Raw genomic sequence first — 15433 nt, forward strand, 5'->3', positions numbered from 1 at the left:
TTATTCTCTAATTTAAAACCTTTAAAACAAATTTAGGAATATTACAATTTAAAACAAGCATAAAAGGGAAAATTACAAAATATATATATATATGATTTACGATTTTTACAAAATATTTTTTTTTTCTAATTGTATAACATGTGGTTTTTCAATTTTGCAAAAATGAGAATAACTATCAAAAGTGTTAACTTTTTTTTAACAGGGATAAAATCATTTATTTATGTAAAAAAGCGACCACAAATCATAAAAACATAATTTTTCAACATAATTTTGTTTAATTTTGAGACTTTAATTTTTTATTAGAACTTTTGGAGAAATTAATAAACTTAATATATGAGTTAGTTTTTTAAAAAAAATGACGATCTTACATATATGAGTTAACATTATTAATAGCTTGGCAACGGTTTTTTCTCTTTTTATAAATTTAAAAAACTACCCATCATAAAATTGAAAAAATTATGTCCTTATTTTACAAAAGTGAAAAATCACAAGATTTTATTATTATTATTATTATTATTATTATTATTATTTTACCTTATCTTAAGTAAAATGAACAATGCTTTTACATAACCATATTTTCATATTATTTATTCTTCCACTATTGTGTCAATGCTATCAAATTAAATTTCTTTAGTTTATGGTTTTGTTTACTTGTATTTTTCATTTAACTTAATAGTCTTTAAAAACATTTTAAATGAGCAGTAAATCCTTGGTTTTTCAACCCCCAATATAAATTTTTTGAAGTTTTGAAAACAACTCTGAAATTTTATAACAAAAGTTAAATGTCAAACAGTCCCTGCAGCAATTGCAAACATCAACAGAACAAATGCTTTTATTGCTAATATGAACAAATAGATCTCTGACAAACAATATACATATGCAAGACGAACATCTTCATCTAGAAGGGGAAAAAAAAAAAAACCATAACATTTGAATAATTTAAATTGGAGTTTCATTCATTCATAGGTGCATGAATGCTGAGATAACTTAATAGGTTTGGTTTTGCTTATATCGACTGTGATCGGGCAAGAGACATGCTTGTGATGCTTGACCCTCACCAGCTTCCCTACGACGTATCCCCGGGTTATGATATCGAAGTTTAGAGTCAATTTAACGGTACCACCACCGGTGCTGGGAAGAGTCAAACCAGCCCCGGCCCCATATAAAGGAACCTTGTCGCCTTCCAAGATCACGGACACTGTTCGATGGCTCTTTCTGGGTTGATAGTACTTCTTCAACTGCAGAAATAAAGGAACAAAATTAATTCCGTCGATCCTTGATTTGTGTTAGTCGAGAACATTTCAGCAACCTCGTGCAAAGTTATATATGATTGTCCTCAAGCTCATGATGAAATAAATAGCAAACACTTTAAATGTGATCTTTCTGAGGGTTTTCTAAACAAATTATTAGTTTCTATGGATTTGTTGAAATCATGACAGAGTGAAAAAATAACATCTGCGTCAAGCTTTAGTATAGACGGACACAAAGATTGGTGAATGGATCAATAGTCATGACGATGCTATGGGTCTAGGGGTGTATTTGAGCCGAGCCGTTCGTGAGTAGCTCGGTGTTCGGCTCGATAAAGGCTCGTTCGTGTTTAGCTCATATTGTAAACGAGCCAAGCTCGATTAATAAACAAGCCAAGCTTGAGCAGCCAAAAGCTCAGCTCGTTTTGGCTCGCGAACACAGCTCGTGACCAAACTCATGAACAAGCTCGTTTATATATATATATATATAGAGAGAGGATGCATCCTCTGCCAACGTTCACAGATTCGTAATCTGTGAACGTTGATATGGGCCTTTGGATTTCAATCCAACGGCTGCACAGCGTTCTATGAACAGTAACACTGTGCACTATTCATAAGCATAGTAAAAAATGGGATGCACAGTGTTTTAATCTGAACCATCCAATCAATCTCAGCACAGTAACTGAATCAATCACAATCGTCCAATCCTATTAAAGTTACTGTACATCATCTGCAGACGCTCTACGAACGTCCGCAGAGGATGTTTAGCCTATATATATATATATATATTACATTATATATGTATATATATATATATAGGCTAAATATATGTATATATATATATAGGCTAAACATCCTCTGCGAAGGCTAAGCTCATTATATATGTATATTACATTATATATGTATATTAAGGTGTATATGTGACTATGTCATTGTTGTCAATTTGAGTTACACATATAGGGCTATAAACTACTATTCGAAGGCTAAGCTCATTAAAAGCTCAGGTCAAGTAGTTCATTAAGTTAAATGAGCTCATAAGATAAACGAGCCAAGCTTGAACACCACCAAACTCGGCTCATTAAATCTTGTGAAGAACTCGTTTATTGTATAATTAAAGCTCGTTTATAGTATCATTTACAATTTTATTTGTAACAATCATTAATATAATCAAACTCAAATCGAGTTGAGTCACACTTGATAATGATTCATTAAATAAGTTTACTAAATAAAAATATAAAATATAAAAAAAAATAGTCAAGTCTTAATCAAGTTAGCTAGCTAAGTCTAAGCTTCGAATTTTCTTAACAAGTTGAGCTCGAGCATGAAGCTCGAAAGAAGCTCGATTAGAGCTCGAGCTCGGTTAAAATAGTAACGAGCCAAGCTTGAACATAAAAAATGAAGCTCGAAGAAAGCTCGGCTCGAGTTCAAGCTCGATTAAATAGTAACGAGCCAAGCTTGAACAAGGCAAAGCTCGGCTCGGCTCGTTTTGTTTACAACCCTATGTGGGTCAAATAGATACAAAATCTAAGAAGGTGACTGAGAAGACAAGCGGCAAATTTATACAATTTGTCTGGAAAGGAGTAAGAAGCAGTGAATCAAAGTGCAACTTTCAGAAAGAAGACTGCAGATTGAACAGTTAAGGGTTTTAACATTCAAATGAAGCATATTACTTCAGAAAGAAACGCAATGGTTTGTTAGTATTGACAGAACGTACCCAATAAAATATCAAATGGATAAAATGGATAAGAAACAGGACAGATGAGAATCTGAAAGTGCTAACTGGATCATCCTCCCGGGAGCCTTTCCCATCAACGTGATGCAAAAAGTGCCTCAATTTCTAACAAAAATTACTTCTAATTTGACAAATGACAATTTGGATGTTCAAGTTGAATGGTTAGGATTAGTTGTAACTTTCAGAACATTAAATAGAAAGACAAAAGAGGCATATATGTACCTGTCCAGTTGCAACGGCAATCTCAGAAAACATGAGATCAATGGGGCCAGAAGACACATGAATTCCAAACATTGCAGCAGGATTATATACACTTATCTTCACAGAAAAGTTTGATGTGACCAGCTTGGTTGGAACATTAGTGCTATCTGAACCCTCACCAGCATAAAAGTTAGACACTGACAGGCTCTGCATTAGGATTATTTTGATTAGAATGAATGCTTTCATATAAATCATACATGAAAAGAAGCAAGCAATCAGTTCGGGTTCATTCTTGTTTATCATTGGCCTTCACTGAGTGCATATGACATAATGCTAATTACATTAGCACTGCTGGGCTAATGTAAGAATGATCTGTTTTCTGGACTCATATCTCAGAAGATAAAAGAAGCACATGGTCATAGATATGCATTAAAAACCAAGTTCTTTAAGTGGCTCTACCATAATCATGACGGAGAATATAAACCCAATATTTGAAGAGTCGGTTTTCAATTTTGAAAAAAAATGTATACCACAAGAAGCTAAGGCCATAAGAGACATATATAATATTTTACCCGGCTGATAAGAGCTGCAAAATAGGTATATTCCTCATACACTAATAGAGATTAGAGAATAATAATTCTGAAACCAAAATAAAAATTCATGGATTCATCTCATCTTCAGAAACCAAGTCATGAAATTAACTTACAATTATATCATTCTTCATCTCGAAGTTATTGAGCAAGGGCATGAAAATTAGACACAACCCCAGAAATTGCATCCTCAATGCAATTGATTTTACATTTTGACTTACATTCACCAGAATGCATATAGAAGAAAGTGAGCACCAGACCACTATGGGAAGACAACCTTTCAAAATTATTGTAAAAGAAATGATAACCACCAAGTTTACCAACAACAAACAGAACGAAAAAAAAAAATCAAGGGTGGACTCTTCTTCTCCATACCCTCCTCAAACTCGGCAAGAACAATTTGAGTAAATTTTTATGCACAGCAAAAATTTGACCTTGACCTCATGCTCCTAGGTGATAAGCATGCAAGCTAGGAAAATTCTTATTTTAACCTCAACATTTGCTTTAAAGAAATTTGACTTCATATGCCCAAAAAAACCAATGACATGGTGCAAAGATTTGAGCAGCATAAAATGAGGCGAGGCATGCAAATAAAATAGGAGCATCACAAACCCTTTTTATTTTGAGGCACATACAATCTTTCAATCAACAAAATGCATCCATTCAACAATTAAACTGATCAAACTAGTAAATCAGGTATACCTTCACCACAACATCTGCCTTGTATGGCCTGGCTGCTCCCCATATGATGAGACAAAACACAGTGAAGAGCAGAACAAAACCCACAAATGCAATGGCAACTTGGCATTTGCGTGAGAGCCCACGATCTTCATCAAGGTCATCATAAGAACCTTCCTCCTGAATAACATTGCACTCAGGCCATCCCTTCTCATTCAACCTCTTCCGGCTCCCCTTATGGCCGAAAGTCCCTGAGAACCGACTGGCTGATGAGGCCCTAGAGTGGCGCCCATATGAAGGATGGGTAGGGGATTCCATAGGGCTATTGTAAACTGGTGTAGCCTGCATTGATGAGGATTTGTCGCCATCATGGGAGTCCCTGGAGGGGCTCTGGACATAGTAAACAGCTCTCTTGGGGGATCGAGGTGGGGATGAGGCGGCTAAGCTAGTGACATCAGAATCAGACTTGGCATGCATCATTTCCTACCTAAATTCACTCTTCCAAACTGCTACACCAACCAATTTTCTAACAGGAATTGGCAATGAAACTAAGCAAAAAACTCACAAAGCCCCCCCTTTTCAATTTTAAACTTCCAAATCATGATTTGAAAGCTTCAATTCACTTGCGGACTGAAACACTGCAAATTCAAGGAAACAAATATCAACAGGAGCAAAAGGCCTTTAAAAGAATTGAAAATGGGTTAACAGTGTACTGAAATCAAGGTTTCTATAGCAAACTGGCAATCACAAGAACAAAAAAAAGGGATAACTCTGCGATTCAGGAACGCAGAAAGACAACATCTTTACCGCAACAAATAGGCTTAGAAAGAAAGAAGCCAAAATATACATATAAAATGATAGAAAAAAAACCTAGATTTCCTCAAATTCAATCAAATTACTGGAAAAAAAAACCTAAATTTCCTCAAAATTACTAACAAAATCCCAGTCACACAAACCAAATCAAAGCTCCATGAACTTAAATAAAGAAAAAAAAGGATTTTTATAGCAACGAAGGGCCCTAGAGAGAAAGAACGCAAAGAAACACAAAGAAAATGAAAGCAAAATCTCAAAAATATCTCCAAATTTAATCAAATCCCCTTAAAAGAACGCAAATTCCTTGAAAACGATCAACCCAAAAGAAAAAGACATTTTTATAACAATAATTTAGTCTAGAAAAAGGGAAAAAAAAAACAGAAATTTGAAACAAAAAAAGAAACTGAACCTCAGGCCATACGCTTCCCCAAAACCACCGACAAAAAAGTATCAAGTCCCACAAATTCAATCAAATCCCCAAAACAAAAAACGAGAATAAGAATGAGAAATTCTCAAACGCAAACCAGAGAGAAAGAGGGCATGATCCTTACTGGGTATGTCCTCTGCTCGTGAAAACAGCACTATTGAAGAAGATGGAGAAGAGTAACTGAAGCAGGAGAAGGAAAGCGAAGGGAGTAAAACCAAAGAGAAGAGGACTTATTAAATAAATTAAAATAGAATAAAATAAAATAAAGAAAAGGAGTTGGTTCGGACGAGTTAGTTGGTCATCATTATAATAAATCCTTTTGGTCCGAACCTGATGAACTGCCAGGCTCGGACGCCAAAGTGTCGGCAGATGCTCCTTCACTTTTCTCTCTTTTTTATTCGAAATTTTTATTTATTTTTAGGAAAAGTAAATTACAAGTTCATGAAAGTTTAAAAACATTCTCTAATATTTGAATTTACTAAACCGTCTCTTATTTTGATATTTTACTTTTTAATTAATATAGCCCACTCTATTTTACTTTACAATAGGTATTTCCTATTTAAAATATATAATTTTTATTTAATATTTTGTGTTTTCATTTAACTATATAAATTTTCACTTAATATATAGTACTTTTGTATTTAATATCTGACTTTTCCATCTAAAAACTGAGATATTTCCACCAATGTTAGTTATTTTTATGACAGGACGTTTAGAAGTATCATTGTCAAAAACGAGACTTTTTGAAAACACCTAAACTTGGCTGGACAATATATGTAAATAAGTGAAATTTGGAAAGATTTTTAGGGTATTTCTAGTTTTTTTTTTTATGAGAATGACAATTTCTATATCCATCGCGGATATGTGCATGGACATAAAATTGATTATCCCATCTGTCCTTATCTGGTGACATGAAGTTTGGATAATAAAATCATACCCACAATAAGAGACCTATTATCACAGGGTTTGTATAATAAGCCTATGATTCAAATTTGAGACATTGTAAATACCTTATACTTATTTTTTTAATAGGTCAATATCAATGGGCTAGAAACCTTTTTGTGTTTTTATTTTTTATTTTTTTAAAAAAATTTCAGATAAATATAAGAGTAAAATAATAAAAGAAACTCGCTGAATACCTCCAATTTCCATAGGTGGTCCACCAAATTATTTTTAGACAATGAAATGGACTGAAAAAGGAAGTGATCAAATAAAATGCTCCTGATTAATAATTTTCAAATAGGCAAATGGACCAGAATGAAAATATCCAATAATTAATAACAATTAATAATTCCATGAGATCCGTAATAAAAGGTGAAAGAATGTTGTTGAATTTTTCTTTACTTTTTATTTTTTAATTTTTGAAAATTCTATGAAATTAAAGATGAATCAAGGGGATATTAATGAAAAATACCAGAAATAAAGAAAGACTCTAAAGAGTTTTGCAATTTAGGAAATTCATAGGGTTTAGATGGCAAAAGTGTTGGTAATTTGTATTCTTACAAACACCCACCCCATCTTTCGTGTAATTTCAATGATGTGAAAAATAAATTAGTTGATTGTTTTAATTCAGTAAATTTTTGGTACTATGTTTAAAACAAAAATAATCTAATTTTGCATAGGCGTAATCACACAAATATAAGTGTTCTTTTTTATTTTATTAGTATAATTAGAATAACAAAAAATAGCATGAAATCTCAAATTTTCTGAATTATTTATTTATTTATTTTCAAAGAGCTCCAAACTTCCACAATTAAGAACAAGTGATAAACCCTGATAAATAAATAGATATTCCTGACCGTCTAACAGAGCTGTCTAAATTCATACTAAAATAATAATAATAATAACTGTAACGCCTTTGTTACTTTCAATTTATATATATATACTTCTTGGATAATATCCAAAAGATCAATAAATAATTTTATCCTAAAATTTGATGCCATCTTAAGGAGATGGGCCAATTTCCTTCAATTTTTACTATCAAGAGAATAATTTTTCACATAAATTTCCACAGAGATATACACAGAGATGGTTCAAATTATCTTCTTTTTCATGGTACCATTGCATTTATAATTATGAAAAATCAATCATATACAAAGGTATAAAATCTTAGGCCATAAAATTTGACCAACAATAAGAGCATACCGACAAGAATAACAAAATAAAGAAATAATTTTTTATGAAATTCAATTTACTAACCTAAGTCCAGGCAACATTTGAGAATAATAATAATAATAATAATAATAATAATAATAATAAAGGTTTTCTTGAGTTAGGACAATGGACAATGCCTAAGACAAGGACAATGCAACCATAATGCTTTGTGTGAACATGTACCTGTTAATTTGCAGCTCAAATAGTGCATGAAGTGAGACCACAAGACTTGGAATATGAGCTGGACCCCCAAACAAAATTGAAGCTGGTCCAGTTTGACATGAATGAGTTTGGTCCCTATATCCTGTTTTCGCATAGGACATCACAACTACCAAATCATGTAATACATGTTAACATTAAACTAGTAATAACAAAAATTATATATATATATACATGTGCATCTATATATATATATATATCATGCCGACAGTACATGAGGTGAGAATTGAATGTAGTACTGCAATGAACTAATTGAAGCAATCTTGTTAGCAGTACACTTCCAGTGTATACTTTCTGAGCATGATAACAACACACTTAAATATCACACAAGGCATTGAAAATCGAGAAACGAGGAAGAATTTTACATGCTGCTGTTCAGCTGGTCGATCTGAAACAAGGGAGGTGGTAGATGCACTATAAATTTGTATCTCCAGGTTAACACATCACACTTTGATAATTCAGAGTCATAGTATCCAGGGGAATGAGAATATTTGTTTCTTAGCTTCTGCTAGTTCTGGTTCTGTCCATGTCAATTGTATGCGAATCTAGAGTGGAAAGAATTTGAGGCATTGACATGCCACCGGAGACTACAATTTCTGCATTGGAAACATCAGTCGTATCAAATTATAAGATGGGTAAACATGATAGTCAATAACTTGGAGATCTTCGTTACTGTTGTGCAGTGCGTGTTTAAGGATATCAACAATATTTGGTAACAAATTACCTATTCCTTCCCGGACAGATAAGTTTGGCCTTATCACTTCCTTGGAGTTGATGAGAAATATATCACCAATGTAGAGATGGTTTGTTGGAACATAGACACAATAGAGCTCCTCTTCACCGGAATAATTCTGTTATAAAAGGGAACCATAGAGACTAATTAGAGAAAAGGATCTAGTTGCACATGCAAGGCCAGCACTCATTAGATACAGAACAAAATCCATCCAATTAAGGAGAAAAGGAGCAAAGAGATGATTACCAATCAAGCAGCAGATACTCAAAAAGCTCAAATGCAAACAACTAGGCAATAAGTATAGAGAGAAATTTCTGCCACAAATTACCATGCATACAACATGAGCCATAATGACAAGAAGTGTTAGCATCACAATTGCCCTGGGTAAACAAGCACCGTATCTGCCAAGGAGAATTTCACAAAACTTGTGTTCCAGAACAACAGACCACTGGAAAATTCCTAGACAAATGATTTCGGTCATGGAATATTAAGAGGCTAGGCCTACCGAATAAAACTAACACCCCACAGTTGTTTTGATGTGATAACTGTTGGCAGTGCAGAGGGTTGAAAAATTTTCAGCTGAGAGGGTTGAACAAAAAAAATGATAGACTTATCTCAGCCTCATCATAATGGATGCCTATGGGTGCCAACACACATGACGAAATAGTCACTAAATGATCATACAACTGACTGCCTTTTAGACACCTAATTCACAAGACATGATCCCAATATGCACGTGTATGCATGCAGATTACTGTATACAGTTAAAAGGGTAATATAGAGACATCAACATACCAAAAATAATCTTTCCCCAAGAAAGAAAGGTTAGCAAAAATCTAATCAAGATAACTAAGAAAAATGACAGTCCAAAATATACTTCCATCACATAAGATAGGCTTCTTCACATGCAGACAAAACCATGGCAGACTGCAAAATATTAAAAATAGATGATGCATCATGTATAATGGATGTTTACAAACCTGAAGAACCACAGTTGAAGTGATAAACGCAAATGCATATTCACCAATTCGAGGATGCCTTATAATAGCCACTTCCTTGAAAGCTTGAGTATTTTGATCTGCAACAAGACAATATTAGCAACAAGAAACCAAGCACTAAAAAAAAGGGTTACTATACACAAACAAACTTCACCAGGTGATATAGCAGCACTGATTTGTTTGGATGCATTATAGATGTGGCGGATGAATGGCATTCGCTTGATAAACCACTCGCCAAGGCCAAGTACAGATGCACCCAACCATGATGACATGAAAACTCCAATCATGAAAATGAATGTGATGGAAGTTATGAAACCAAGTCCTGAAAAGGAAGTCCGGTTAGTTCACCATTTTTCTTTTACCCAAAAAATGCAAAGCTTTTATTTTATTAGTTAGGGCAAATTGCTAACATTCCACATAACAAATTTGAAGCAGTTCTCCGTGTACTATAAGGGTGTCCATGATATAGTAATATGTTTTGCACACAGTTGTAAGCAACAAAATGCAAATAGAAAATAAGGGCAATAAACAATGAAAAGAATAATATCAAGAGAAATTAAATGAGAACCGAGACATTCCAATAAAAAAAAAAAAACATGTATAGTACAAGCATCAAGCTATCTCTTTAGCACCATGAAAATGGAGCAAAGATGAGCATACACTTTGCATAGAGATGTATATACCATTATATCTTTAAGTAGTAATTTTGACTCTTCTGACATAATATTATGATTCATCCCCAATGAGGATTACAAAAAAAAGAAAAAAAAAAAGGAAGAAAAAAGAAAAACCTACCAAATATATTGATCCCAAGCTGAGCATAGATTGGAGAAAAGAACCCATCCACAAAATGAATGAACCACCAGGTAATATAGAAAGTAATCGCAATCGGGAACAAGATAACACTGAAAAGAAGACAACCAAAATCCAGTTCAGCAATAATAATAACAAACTGTAAAAACAAATTCGGGGACCAATTGACCAAAGGCATGAGCATCTTTAGGTATATGCCAATTAAAATGCTTCTTTAGGCTTATCAATTAGATACTAAAAGAAGTCACAATTGAATGAATGCCTCATTTTGCAGTTTATATGATAACTTGGAAACAGAATAGTGGTATAAAAAACAAGATTAATGGTACCAATTTTGTTGAAGGCATCATTTTTCCCTAATCTTTCTATTTGTCTAATATTCACGTGTTTATTTTTCCACAATGCAATGCTCTTAAAATTTTCCAAAGTATAACCTGGGCACAGTAAAATTAGATAATATTTTGAATCTCTTGTGGCTAAAAGTACTGTGATTTATTACTCAGGAGATTATTTTGTAAAGGCGACACAACTTATATCCAGCTCAATCTTTCAGTGATACAATTAAAAAACACAAATAAATGCATTATTTACGGTTCTGTTTTAAGCAAAGATTATTGAAAATTATCGAGCATATAAATTGTCTATAAGAGGAAAGACACAAACAAACGCATATGCCAAGGCCTCAACCACTGGCTTGTTGTATTCTCACAAAAGTAGGACAGAGATTAATAATACATTAAAAAGACAAAAACTATGGAAGAACATGCCAAACTAGACAGAAATAGAAATGGCTTCAGAAAAGCAGTGTTCCTTGGCATCACTGTTCATACCTAAATGAAGACGAGAACAAAAGGGGAAGAAACTCACCATCCAGTCATGAACTTTTTCGAAGCCCAACTTTGAATGACTTTGTAAAAAGCCTAAAAGGAAAGGCATTAGTTTAGACATGATGGTTTAGCATCACAAGAGAATCTAAAGTAACATGCAACATGAATGTGCTATAAGAAGATCATACTCTGAAAACATACAATAGTTTTTTCTCCTAGAATTTTCAAATATCCAATCCCAATTGTCTTTTCGATGACAACAAAAAGCATAATCACACAAAGGACTGTAGCTTCCCATTTAGCTAAAAGCTAATTATAACAACTGATATAAATAATTAAAATTAGCATTAGAAGATTGAACAAGATTAAACATGAGTTATATAACATTTTATACCTGACACTCGTGTTTCCTGATGTTGAATCTAGCCAAACTATATAGCAGAAAGAAACATTCAATGACTAATCAAGATATAAGACAATAAGACAACAGCGAAATCCGTCTCTCACATTCAAGCTTCAGTATTGTAAAGAACACACTAATGTTCAAATGGATGTCTACCAATGTGGCATTGTCACAAAAAACAGTAGAATAGGGTCGATTTAAAACAGTGACGCCCGAAAATGCATACCAACTGGTACAAATGTGTGATATTATCAATCTGAAGTTGGAAACAAGCAAGAAAAATAACTTAAGGATCATAAAAGTTTCATAGTAAACACAGTGTTAATGAGAGCCCCACCCCTTAATTAAATCCTATCCGTTGTTGTTACTTTTAATCTTAGCCGTTGATTTTGTTTTTAGCTTCAAAACCCTAGCCGTCTCTTCACCTCTTTCGGTTTTAGATCACCGTTTAGGGGGAAAAAAAACCTAGCCTCATCTCTTTCCCCCCTATCTGCAGGTGGTGTCTGCGGCGAGGACGGGAGAAGGGTCTCATCATCAAGGATGTGTTTCACTGTTATTGTTGAGGTAAGGTTCTGATTTATTTTGTTTATGCTCTTTCTTATGATTGCAGTGACATGATACTAGTTAGAGTTAGATTTGGTGAGAATGTTGATTTGATTTAATTTGAGGATAAGATTCAGAAATTCTTGTTAGCATAGCAGAAATCCCTCTTCGATTTTAAAGGTATTAGAGGCCGGATTTAGAGGAGAGTAGAATAAGAAACTAGTAGAGTTCAACATTGGCTAAGTATCTGCAAAATTTCAGAATTTTTGCATAAGTATCCTGTAATTTATAAGTTTTAAACACAGGCGGCGCGGTCAAGATTTTCTGGGCAGCCTTGATCCGTTTTTTATTTTGTTTCATGATTGTGAGTTGTTATTTAGATTTAAATTTATATAAGAAAATTGTAGAGGACGATTTTTTCTTTGGCTCTAATTTGTGAGATATGATTAGATTTCTGTAGATGTGCTCAATGGCATTTCTGCAGGAAGCATGAGGATTGATCAGAGAATTTAAGGATCATAGAAGTTGAATCAGGACTCATGATTAATATGAAAGTTGTATATCTTGATGTTACCTAAAGACTTGAAAATTTTCAGAATTTTTACGCTTGTAGTTTATGAGATATGATTTTATTAGTAAACTATTTCTGATGGGATGTATGCGCAGAACATCAAGATTGATGGGTATTTTTGATGGCCATAAAAAGATTGAATTGGATTACCCACAAAATCCCTGGGGAAAAAAAAAAGATTTATCGGTAACATAAGGTGAAAAAAGAAAAATTGTTTATTATTAAGTTATCTAATTGTCAGTAAAATATCGCTATTTTTTAACTTATAGATTGAGATATATACATGTTTGAAAGGTGTATGTCAGAATTGCAAGTCAGCAGGAATAGTTAGGCATTCAAATAAATTTATGGAGGCTCACAGAGCCTTCTAATCTCTGACAGAACTCAATGCATAAATTTATTTGAATACCCAGCTATTCCTGCAAACTTGCAATTCCGACATGCCCCTTTCAAACATGCATATATCTCAATCTATAACTTCAAAATTAACGATATTTTACTGACAATTAGATAACTTAATAATAAACAACTTTTCTATTTTTCACCTTACCCAATTCAATTTTTATGGCTATAAAAAATATCCATCAATCTTGATGTTCTGCGCATACATCCCATCCGAGATAATTTACTAATAAAATCAAATCTCATAAGCTACAAGCGTAAAAATTCTGAAAATTTTCAAGTCTTTAGTAACATCAAGATATACAACTTTCATATTAAACATGAGTCCTTATTCAACTTCTAAAATACTCAAATTCTCTGATCAATCTTCATACTTCTTGCAAAAATGCCATTGAGCACATCTACAGAAATCTTATCATATCTCACAAATTACAGCGGTAAAATTCAAAAGTTTGACAGAGCCAAAGAAAAAAATCATCCTCTACAACTTTCTTATATAAATCTAAATCTAAATAACAACTTACAATCATGAAACAAAATAAAAAACAGATCAAGGCTGCCCAGAAAATCCTGACCGCGTCACCTGCGTTTAAAGCCTATAATTTACAGGATACTTATGCAAAAATGCAAAAATTCTGAAATTTTGCAGATACTTAGCCAACGTCGAACTCTACAAGTTTCTTATTCTACTCTCCTCCAAATTCGGCCTATAAGGCCTTTTAAATTGAATAAGGGTTTCTGCTATGCCAATAGGAATTTCTGAATCTTATCCTCAAATTAAATCAAATTAACATTCTCACCAAACCCCAACCCTAACTATTATCATGTCACAACAATCATAAGAAAGAGCATAAACCAAATAAATCAGAACCTTACCTCAACAATAATAGTGAAACATATCCTTAACGACGAGACTCTTCTCCCGTCCTCGCCGCCGACACCACTAGCAAATAGAGAGAAAGATGAGACTAGGTCTCTCTTTTTTCTCTAAATGGCGATCTAAAAAAGGAAGGAGCTAGGGTTTTAAAACTTAAAAACAAAATCAATGGCTAGGATTAAAAGTAACAACGGCAAGGATTTATTTAAGGGGTGGAGCTCACAGTTAACTTCTTATCTCTCTGAGCCTTCTAATCTCTGATAGAATTCCAAATATATTGTTCAAGATGAACACGATCACAAAAGACACAACTTTTCCTTGTTTGTAGTAGATCAAAGGCTGGAAATACGGGTTAAAGTAATTTCATTAAAATCCAATCAAAACCTTCCAAATATAAACAAAAACACTGCCACTGAGCAATTCCTAAATCACAGCAGCTAAACACTCACAAAGATACACAACTGATCCAAAATTTCAAGTATCCACACAAATCAACAAACTAAATCGCTAAACAAACAGGGAAAAGCATCAAAAATCTGAAAGAAGACAACCTAAAAGAACTCCAAAGCATGCCAAAAAGCCTCTAATTCGACTCAAAAACAAACACACAAACAGATCAATCGATGACGAAGAATTAGGGTTTAGGACTGACCTCACGGCTGGAGTGATGATGGTGATGGTGAGAGGATGAGCCGGAGCCGGAGCCGGAGGCCTTGGAATCGGAGTCACCAGCGGGGCCATGCTCGCCGACGGGGATCAAGAGCTCCAAGTCCCGCTCTCTGCTTCCCATCCCGCTGTTCGCCGCCTTATCGTCGCCCATCCTCTTCTCTCTTTCTCTATCTCTCTCTAAACTTTTCTAGAAAACCCCCTGGTTTTCAAGATATTTATAAAAGGACCGAAGCTATGGAGCTTTGGCTCAGGCTGAAGAACAAACAGTGATGAAAGGAACTAGCGATGAAAACGAAGCTTTCGCTGGAAACGAAGAGCAGAGAGAACTCGGGGGGTGGATTGGTACTAAATTTGAAAAACAGGGTGGTTTAGAGAATTTTCTCAATAGAAAAATATTTCTGCATATATAACCCTGTAAAACTCCCAAATCAAATTTATATCTATATTTTTTGTTTGGAGATGTATATAAGTGTATATAAAAAGCACTTTCACTATATTTTTCATATATATTATTAAATGATAATTACAGTTAATTT

The 15433-nt window shown here is 33.8% G+C and overlaps 2 protein-coding genes across 2 annotated transcripts; both read right to left on the reverse strand.

Annotated features, from left to right (window-relative positions):
• Positions 1–805: 805 nt before the first annotated feature.
• LOC120280664 lies at positions 806–5965 on the reverse strand. The gene is made up of 4 exons (XM_039287580.1): positions 5813–5965; positions 4473–5086; positions 3202–3387; positions 806–1238 (listed from the first exon to the last, which is right to left on the reverse strand). The coding sequence occupies exons 2-4, from the start codon at positions 4926–4928 to the stop codon at positions 957–959; spliced, it is 924 nt and encodes a 307-aa protein (XP_039143514.1). The 5' UTR covers positions 4929–5086; positions 5813–5965; the 3' UTR covers positions 806–956.
• A 2314-nt stretch (positions 5966–8279) lies between these two features.
• Positions 8280–15255, reverse strand: LOC120280665 (protein LIKE COV 1-like). The gene is made up of 7 exons (XM_039287581.1): positions 14881–15255; positions 11473–11525; positions 10588–10697; positions 9947–10114; positions 9775–9872; positions 8786–8912; positions 8280–8657 (listed from the first exon to the last, which is right to left on the reverse strand). The coding sequence occupies exons 1-7, from the start codon at positions 15046–15048 to the stop codon at positions 8560–8562; spliced, it is 822 nt and encodes a 273-aa protein (XP_039143515.1). The 5' UTR covers positions 15049–15255; the 3' UTR covers positions 8280–8559.
• Between the last annotated feature and the right edge of the window lie 178 nt (positions 15256–15433).

This window comes from Dioscorea cayenensis, chromosome 17 (genome assembly GCF_009730915.1).
Source record: "Dioscorea cayenensis subsp. rotundata cultivar TDr96_F1 chromosome 17, TDr96_F1_v2_PseudoChromosome.rev07_lg8_w22 25.fasta, whole genome shotgun sequence".
In the NCBI taxonomy this organism is placed as follows: Eukaryota; Viridiplantae; Streptophyta; class Magnoliopsida; order Dioscoreales; family Dioscoreaceae; genus Dioscorea; species Dioscorea cayenensis.

Coding starts and splice junctions, on each gene's coding strand:
- LOC120280665 (XM_039287581.1), bottom strand. CDS start 15,048: ATGGGCGACGATAAGGCGGCGAACAGCGGGATGGGAAGCAGAGAGCGG. Junction 10,698..11,472: donor AAAAAGTTCATGACTGGATG/GTGAGTTTCTTC, acceptor TCTTCTTTTCAG/TGTTATCTTGTTCCCGATTG. Junction 9,873..9,946: donor CAGTGCTGCTATATCACCTG/GTGAAGTTTGTT, acceptor GTCTTGTTGCAG/ATCAAAATACTCAAGCTTTC.
- LOC120280664 (XM_039287580.1), bottom strand. CDS start 4,928: ATGATGCATGCCAAGTCTGATTCTGATGTCACTAGCTTAGCCGCCTCA. Junction 3,388..4,472: donor AGGCAGATGTTGTGGTGAAG/GTATACCTGATT, acceptor ATCCTAATGCAG/AGCCTGTCAGTGTCTAACTT. Junction 1,239..3,201: donor TTGCCGTTGCAACTGGACAG/GTACATATATGC, acceptor TTATTTCTGCAG/TTGAAGAAGTACTATCAACC.